This window comes from Ipomoea nil, unplaced genomic scaffold, assembly GCF_001879475.1.
Source record: "Ipomoea nil cultivar Tokyo-kokei standard unplaced genomic scaffold, Asagao_1.1 scaffold2845, whole genome shotgun sequence".
Taxonomy (NCBI): domain Eukaryota; kingdom Viridiplantae; phylum Streptophyta; class Magnoliopsida; order Solanales; family Convolvulaceae; genus Ipomoea; species Ipomoea nil.
The window spans coordinates 3,198,031-3,206,881 of record NW_017619273.1 but is presented as its reverse complement, the minus strand read 5'-3'; the positions used below and the strand labels follow the sequence as shown (position 1 = coordinate 3,206,881).

General features: G+C 37.2%; 1 protein-coding gene and 1 non-coding gene across 3 annotated transcripts; one reads left to right on the top strand and one right to left on the bottom strand.

The window, feature by feature from the left end:
• The first annotated feature begins 1,336 nt into the window (after positions 1 to 1,336).
• LOC109159733 (FT-interacting protein 1-like) lies at positions 1,337 to 8,647 on the top strand. Of its 2 annotated transcripts, XM_019307843.1 has the most exons (3): positions 1,337 to 1,346; positions 5,774 to 6,112; positions 6,167 to 8,647. In XM_019307843.1, exon 3 carries the CDS (start codon positions 6,232 to 6,234, stop codon positions 8,539 to 8,541), a length of 2,310 nt encoding a protein of 769 aa, XP_019163388.1. In that variant the 5' UTR covers positions 1,337 to 1,346; positions 5,774 to 6,112; positions 6,167 to 6,231; the 3' UTR covers positions 8,542 to 8,647. The 2 variants fall into 2 exon arrangements, with proteins under 2 accessions (XP_019163388.1, XP_019163387.1); XM_019307842.1 differs by lacking the exon at positions 1,337 to 1,346 and having other exon boundaries at positions 5,702 to 6,112.
• Positions 1,780 to 1,853, bottom strand: TRNAT-AGU. Its single transcript has one exon. It is a non-coding gene; the product is annotated as a tRNA-Thr (tRNA).
• Positions 8,648 to 8,851: the final 204 nt, after the last annotated feature.

The window sequence follows — 8,851 nt, the reverse complement described above, 5'->3', positions numbered from 1 at the left end:
AAAGAACCTCTATTTGAATAGTATGATGTTGGCGTTGAATTAGAACAACTTGAAGATTTTGTATTTGTTGGATTATGGCCCTGTTTGGTAAAAAATTGGCTTATAGGCCAATTTTGGCTTATTTAACCACTATTAATTGTTTGATTTAGTTAAAATATCAATATAGATGTTTGGTTAATTAGCTTTTTGCAACTCTAAAAGGCTAAAATTCAAAATGCTACTCCAAGCAACTTTTTCAATTAGCTTTTTGAGAAAAGAAATTATACCAAACAGCTATCACCTAATAGCTAATTTACCAAACACTTTTCTACAATCAGCTAATGTTATCAACTATTTATACCCTCTAATTAACACAATCAGCTAACAACTAACAGCTATCAGCTAACAGCCATTTTACCAAACAGGGCCTATATGTAGCCGCATCTAGAATGAGCAATCTTAAATGTCTCAAAATTTTGATTTGTAATGAGTTAGATAATAGTTGTAATTCAACCACTAATTTAGTTTACAAAGAGGTCTTTAATAATTTGTAATTTAAAATATTTTCTCATTCTATATCACTAACACTTATTACTTTTTAAGTATGTTTAAATCCCAAATTTAAAATCCTACAGAAATTATAATATCCACATAAAAAATAATTATTTTACAATATAATACAACAAACATAAGTTCATTAATTCTAAAATTTATTATCGTACATCGGCACGACTAAGTTACTAGTTAAGATAATATCAATAATGTCAGTATAGGTTAGTAAGTTATATATGTTTGCCTTCTTGAATAATGAGAAAAAAGAGGGGAAAAAAAAAACCTTTGTACGTATTATCATAAGCTATGATTGTGATGTGCAAACTTTAAATTATTTATAAGAGGAATAAGGTTCAAATTGGCCACTGAACGTAATTTGAAAATGTAATTAGGTTATTGAATGAAAAAAAAGGCGTAATTAAACTACTGAACATTTCAAAAATGTGCAATTAGGCCACTGAACACTCCAAATGTATGCAATTTCACCGGATAACAGGTTATCATCAATTCTAGCAGGTTACCTGTTTACGTGGCAGTTGAGTTGACATTTTTAATAATTTTTAAATTTTTAAATAATTTTTAATAAATTTTAATAATAAATAAAAAAATTGAAAAAAAAAATTAAATAAATAAAAAAACGACGGGGTGGCCGGCGGCCAATTTTATTTTTTAAAATTTATTATTAAAAATCATTAAAAATGCCGACTCAACTTCCACGTAAGCAGGTAACCTGTTAAAATTGATGGTAATCTGCTATCAGGTGAAATTGCATACATTTGGAGTGTTCAGTAGCCTAATTGCACTTTTTAGATTACGTTCAGTGGCCAATTTGAACCTTATTCCTTTATAAAATATTTACTCTTATATATTTAATTAAGAAATACATACTATAATTACATGTATTTAGATAAAGTCGGGTCGGAGTGTGGGGGTCCTTAGGGTTGGGGTTCAGCCTTTAGAAGAATGTATTTAGATAAAGTTAATGCAGATTAGTTACGTTGTAATTATATATATTGTTGTTGTATGTATGTTATAGTTTATTAGTTTATGCCCCCGGGCCGGGGTAGCAGTAGGTGGTGGAAGCTAGGACAGCCATATTTGAACTGGAAAATGAAGCCAATTAAGGTTTAAGAGCAAAACTTTAATAAATGAATTAATAGTGAAGTGGAAAGAGTGAGGAGGATTCAGAATTGGTTAAAGAAGTCCACTGCACAATAAAGTGGCTGCATGGCTGTGGAGCACCAAAAATGCTTTCATTGAGAGTCGAACTCAAGACCTCCCGCTTACTAAACGGGTGCTCTAACCAACTGAGCTATGAAAGCTTTGCTTTCTATTTTCTAACATTATATTCTAATTAGTAATAAGGCTATAATTAATTTTTAGATTTTTAATAAGATATTAGGAATGCTTTATTGATGCCTCCATTTTTGATCTCCAATTGTCTCAAATATGGTTTTTTTTAGTCATTTAGGTTAGTACTTTAATTTATAGTGAAATTAGAACGAATTGATAACATCAATTTTTAAAAAAACAAAAGTTTGAACAAATATAAGAATATATGATGATGGAAACAAGCATGACCTTGGCCTATAGAATAAATGTGAAATTGCATTCCAATTGAGTACCATATATAATAATTAGGAAAGGAAGTTCATAGGCATAGATAATTAACTCGATTATACATGTGTGCCTTAAAAGAAGGGTTGTTCTTGATCAGCAATAATGCACTTGAAATACCTTTTGTCTTAATCGTAATAAATTCATGTTTGCACCAATCAAATTTGGTTTTTGTTCATTTGAGATAAAACTAATTATCCTAACCATTTTTTTAAATTACAAAATGCATATTATTTTAATTTAAATATAGTTAAGTTTGGTTACATTTTTTTCTTGAATGCTACTGGCTCTATATATTACATTATAGTATATAGACATAGAGTCAACAACGCCTCCACTAAAGCTCGATCTCATGACTTTCCATATGAGAGAAGTCACTACATGCCATCAAGAGTGCGATGGAGATTAAACATTATAGAAGCCCTTTGCATGTTATAGCAAGACTTGGCAATATAATAAAAATCATTTTGTTTTTATTTTATTTTATTTTATTTATATAGGTATGTATCAATCTAATCTCCTATTGACGAGTCATCACATACACTCTCGTGACATCTGCAAACATATTTAACATTGGACTTTCTAACAATACCCAATCATTCAACTCCAGCTAAATTGTAATACACCACCATCTATCAAACCCCTTTCACTCAAGCAAATTGAAAACCCTTAAAAATTGTCCATGCATGCATCTTCCTCTTCTGCCTGCAAAACCCAACATCATATGTAAACATTGTTAAGTAATATTCTTTTGAATCATATACATAGCAACCCCCATAGCCAACCTTAGCTTGGACATAGACTTTCTAGAGCAATCATCCACAATTAGATTCGGTACGTCTAATTATAATTTTATTTAGATGTACCCAAAAATTGTGTAATCTAAATATATATACTTAGTTAGTCCTCAAACCAAACTCTTAAACTAAATGTAAAATGTTAGAGAAATATTATACAAATTCATGATTTTCCTATGTGCTATATAGTTCAAAGCATTGTACGTGCTTCTCTTCAAAAAGGGGGAAAAAAAACATTATATTTGAAGTATGTATGTCTTTGATTATTAATATGAGATCGCATCAAGTATATTTATTTATTTTTTAAAGAAAATGGTAATTGGAGATGGCATAGTGTCAACTATTGATGTATATGCTAACTATATAGATGTAGTGTGCTGGCATCACAATTACCATTGGCTTAGATTTTTTGAGTTGAAAATTAATGTTTTAAAAAGTATAGAATAGATACTACATTGTAAAGAATAATCAACATTTCAAAAAAAAAAAAAAAAAAAAAAAAAAAAAACTATTGGCCTGGTGTATATGCTCTTATTTTTTGGGTCTTTATTCACCTAATCAAATGAATAATATAATTCAAAGTCAAGTCTTTTTTTTTCGATCATGTGACCACCCATTTGAAATAGTAATAGAGGTATCATCATACTATATAGTAGTTGGGCAGCTCTTTAGGGGCAAATTATGACGTGCGACCATGGTGTGCACAGTTGCAAAACGACGTCGTTTTGATTAAAAACAACGTCGTCCGACTTTTAAAAAAATTATTTTCGATTGCCGTTAACGGCGTTATGCTATCCAGAATTTGAACTATATATCCAGAATTAATGAACTATATATCCAGAAGAGAAAATTTCAATTTTGGTCACACGACTATAAGGGCCTTGTTAATTTTAGCACCTAACTTTCAAAAGTGTCAATTTAGTACCTTGAGTATGTAATTTTTGTCAATTTTGGCTTCAAGACCCGGTTCAAATTGGTGTTCAAATGGGAAAGATATTAGAACTCTTAGAAATGATAAGCAGAGGGTTGAAGCCAAGGAATTCAGTCCGCAACACCAATTAGGAGAAGCTCTATAAAAGACCATTTTGCCCCTCAGATTTGTGACTAAATGTTGGATTATTTTTTTCCGGCCAAATTTGACCGGCAATTTGGCCGAAGTGACCAAAATTGACAAAAATTACATACTCAAGGTACTAAATTGACACTTTTGAAAGTTAGGTGCTGAAATTAACAAGGCTCCTATAGTCGTGTGACAAAAATTGAAATTTTCTCTATCCAGAATTAATGAACTATATATCCACATCGGTTACTGGTACTCTGTTTTGGCTTATAGAAGTTCGCTGCGTCTGTGTATTCAGAATGAATGAACTATATATTTAGAATTAATGAACTATAAATTCAGAATTAGTGAACTATATATCCAGAATTAATGAACTATATATCCAGAATTAGTGAACTATATATCCAGAATTAATGAACTATATATCCAGAATTAGTGAACTATATATCCATAATTAATGAACTATATATCCAGAATTAGTGAATTATATATCCACACCGGTTACTGGTACTCTGTTTTGGCTTATGGCAATTCGCTGCATCTGTGTATTCAGAATGAATAAACTATATATTCAGAATTAATGAACTATAAATTCAGAATTAGTGAACTATATATCCATAAAATGCATAATACCTGAAGAAGAAATAGACCTCAGTTGACAATGGTGAAAAAAAAAATTGATTGGTGAAGTTAAACAGTGCCACTAACGACACCGTTACTCCACCATAGTGAAACGGCGGCGTTCGCAATCGTGTGCACCATGCATAGTGCACACAGTTGCACAACATAACGATTGCTCTTTAGGTACTATAGAAGTTATCTTTAATTTCATCTTTTGGTTTAATTTTTTTATTTATTTTATGTAAAAGCAATATAAAAAATAAAACACAAACACTGCTGTACCATAATGATTCGAATCCTTACAAATTGAGAGTATATGTACTAAGCAAAGTACTATATATGATATTTAAATATACATTTTTCCTAGCAGCGAAGTAAATTTCTAGTACTACACATTAATCATGGCATCATGCCTAAATGTGTGTGTGTTTTTTTAATATTATGTTAAAACAAAATTTGTACTCAAAGTAGATAAGAGGATGAGCAAATTGGAACAAAATGACCAACTTTCCAAACCAACCAAACCTAACATCAATTCCATCCTCTTAATAATTTTTATCATCTGTATTGAATTGGAAAGAGACTTGGGGAGTACCAGAGCTAAACTATGCATATATTTTTTTTCTTGCCACAGCTAACACGTAACTGATTGAGTCAAGTAGTTGGTTTTGGACCCATGAAAACACCCATTATTATTGAAATTTATATTATGGTTGAGATTATGGACCAATAATGGTATCCTCTTCTATTCTTTTGGGGGTAACAAGCCCATAGCCACTACTCGAGGGTCTACACGGAGTAAATCATGCCTTATGATTCTAGTTATTAAATGACCACAAGAAGGTATACAAGCCTAGGTTATTCATAGTTGACCGACTCAAATCAAGAAGGCTAATAGGCCGTATTATGTTCATAGCTGCCTTTTTTTTTTTGTCAAACCACGAGGTGTCCTGAGCAGACCCTAATTGTAGGAGACACCTTTAAGCCCGTACCATACTCACTTACTGAGACTAATCCCCGTTCGTATCGAGCCGGCCCAATTAAGGAACAAAGTGCTGGTCAGATTGCCTTTTTTTGTTCAAAAAAGTGTGCTTTCAAGAAAAAGGCATGTTAGGGTTGATATGCATCTCTCACAAATCCCATTTAGATTAGAGTGCAGTGCAGTGCAGTGCAGTGCATGCCAAGACCTATTCAACAAGATTTCTGTTTATTACCAGTGGACCTCACATTCATTGCTAAATTGCTTTTATGACGCCATGCATATCTTCCAAACTTTCCCTCTACCAACTCAAAACCACTCCGATCTTTTTCAACACTCGCCAGACTTTTGAGGTATGCCCTGATTCCTCTGACAAGAAAATGAGAAAAGAATTCATATCATACAATATAATGTTGCAGAATTGCATGTTCAGTGTTATATTTCTTCATTATGTGTTTCTTTGACTGTGTAAAAGGTCTGTTCATTCAGTGCTGAAGCAATTTATATTAGTCTTTTTCTTGCTTTTCCTCTGCTTTATCTATGAGAAAAAGTTTCAAGTAGTAGGCAAGTGTTCATATTCTCTGTAAGAAAAACCTCAGCTACTTGAAAGAAGGACCGGAGCTACAATGCAGAGGGCTCCACCACCACCAGAAGAGTTTGCTCTGAAGCAAACAGCCCCAAAGATTGCAGGGTCAGGGGTGATCACAGGTGACAAGGTCACCTGTGCTTATGATCTAGTTGAACAGATGGAATATCTCTACGTTCGGGTCGTCAAAGCCAAGGAATTGCCCCCAAAGGATGTGAGCGGGAGCTGCGATCCATACGTGGAGGTGAAGGTGGGGAACTACAAGGGAGTAACAAAGCATTTCCAGAAGAAATCGAACCCGGAATGGGACCATGTGTTTGCCTTCTCCCAGGACAGGCTGCAGGCATCCTTTGTGGAGGTAATTGTGAAGGACAAGGATGTTGTGGTGGATGATTTCATAGGACGGGCGGTGTTCGACATGGTTGATGTCCCGAGACGAATGCCCCCCGACAGCCCCTTAGCCCCCCAGTGGTACCGGCTGGAGGACAAGAAAGGTGAGAAGATCAAGAAAGGGGAGATCATGCTTGCATTGTGGAAAGGGACTCAAGCAGATGAGGCATTCTCTGATGCCTGGCATTCCGATGCTGCTGCCGTGGGGAGGGAAGGCGTTTCGAAGATTCGGGGGAAAGTATACCTCTCCCCAAGGCTATGGTATGTGAGGGTAAATGTGATTGAATGCCAGGATTTAGTTCCACTTGATAAAAACAGGCAAATTGAAGCCTGTGTGAAAGTTGTTCTTGGAAACCAAGCACTGAAAACCAGAATTTCCCCACCCAGAGGACTAAATCCTATGTGGAATGAGGATTTGGTCTTTGTCTCCGCCGACCCATTCGAAGAGCCATTGATTCTAACAGTCGAGGACCGATCAGACATCTTAGGAAAATGCCTGATCCCTCTCCCCACACTCCCAAGAAGGCTAGACAACAAAGCTGTCCTCTCCAAATGGCACAATCTTGAAAAACACCTAATTCAAGAAGGGGAAAAGAAAGAGAAAGAACCCAAATTCTCCAGCAAGATCCATCTCCGTCTCAGCTTGGACGGCGGGTATCACGTCATGGACGAATCCATTCACTACAGCAGCGATTTCCGGCCGACTTCTAAGCTGTTATGGAAATCCAGCATCGGAATTCTGGAGCTGGGGATCATCAGCGCCACCGGACTTTCACCCATGAAAGACGGCCACGGCCATGGCCGGGGAACAACAGACGCCTATTGCGTCGCAAAGTACGGCCCGAAATGGGTCCGAACGAGAACCATCATAGACAACCTGTCGCCGAAATGGAACGAGCAGTATACCTGGGAAGTCTACGATCCCTGCACGGTGATCACCGTCGGCGTGTTCGACAACGGCCATTTACAAGGCGGGAGAGATTCAAGCATCGGAAAAGTAAGAATCCGGTTGTCGACTCTGGAAACTGAAAAGGTTTACACCCATTCGTATCCATTGATTGTGCTGAAACCTTCTGGGGTTCAGAAAATGGGAGAGGTCCAATTAGCCGTCAGATTTTCCTGCACGTCTTATACTAACATGCTGTCGAAATACACGACGCCATTGTTTCCGAAGATGCATTACCTGCATCCATTGTCGATTACGCAACAGGATTACCTGCGATTCCGGACGATCCAGATCGTGTCGAGGCGGCTGGGGAGGGCGGAGCCGCCGCTGAAAGCGGAGGTGGTTGAGTATATGCTTGACGTTGGGTCCCACATCTGGAGCTTGAGGAGGGCTAAGGCGAATTTCTTCAGATTGATGTATGTTGTGAGTCCGATAATGGCGGTCTGGAAATGGTTCGATGAGATCTGCAAGTGGAAGAATCCGGTCACGACGGTTCTGATTCATATCTTGCTTTTCATCCTCGTTCTCTATCCGGAACTCATTCTCCCGACGTTTTTCCTCTACCTCTTCTTCATCGGAATCTGGCATTACCGCCGGAAACCTAGGCACCCTCCGCACATGGACATCCATCTCTCGCACGCTCACGCGGTGACGGCGGACGATTTGGACGAGGAATTCGACTCGTTTCCGACGGGGAGACCGCCGGATAAGGTGAGAATGCGGTACGATCGGCTGAGGAGCGTGGGAGGGAGGATTCAGACGGTGATCGGAGACATGGCGACTCAGGGAGAGAGGTTTCACTCTCTACTCAGCTGGAGAGATCCCCGAGCTTCGGCGTTGTTCTTGACGTTCTGCTTGTTCGCGGCGGTTGTTATGTACGTGACGCCGGTGCAAGTGGTGGCGCTTCTCGCCGGATTGTACGTGCTGAGGCACCCCAAGTTACGGCAAAAAATTCCGCCCATTTCTACTAACTTCTTCAAAAGGCTGCCGGCAAGGGCGGACTGTATGCTCTAATTCATTTGCCAGCTTGCTCGAATTCATTTGTTAGTATAATTTGTCCTCTTGGAGGAGAATTATATCTAGTTGTATGCAATTATGTGAATAAGAAATTCAACATAACTTCGGGCCGGCCCGGGGTGTGGGGAGCCCTTAGGGTTGGGATTCAGCCTTTTGGAATAAAGAAATTCAACGTAACAATTAACCAGGCTTTTACAAACCCAATAGAATAGCTCAAATGACAAATTAGCTCTTTTTATGAAGAAAATTTCAGGATAATCTGAATTCAATTTTCACGGGGACTTGAACCTCCGCGCTCTTTTTTTTT

Bases quoted from the DNA above. Each gene is read 5' to 3' on its own strand.
- LOC109159733 (XM_019307843.1), top strand. From the start codon at position 6,232: ATGCAGAGGGCTCCACCACCACCAGAAGAGTTTGCTCTGAAGCAAACA.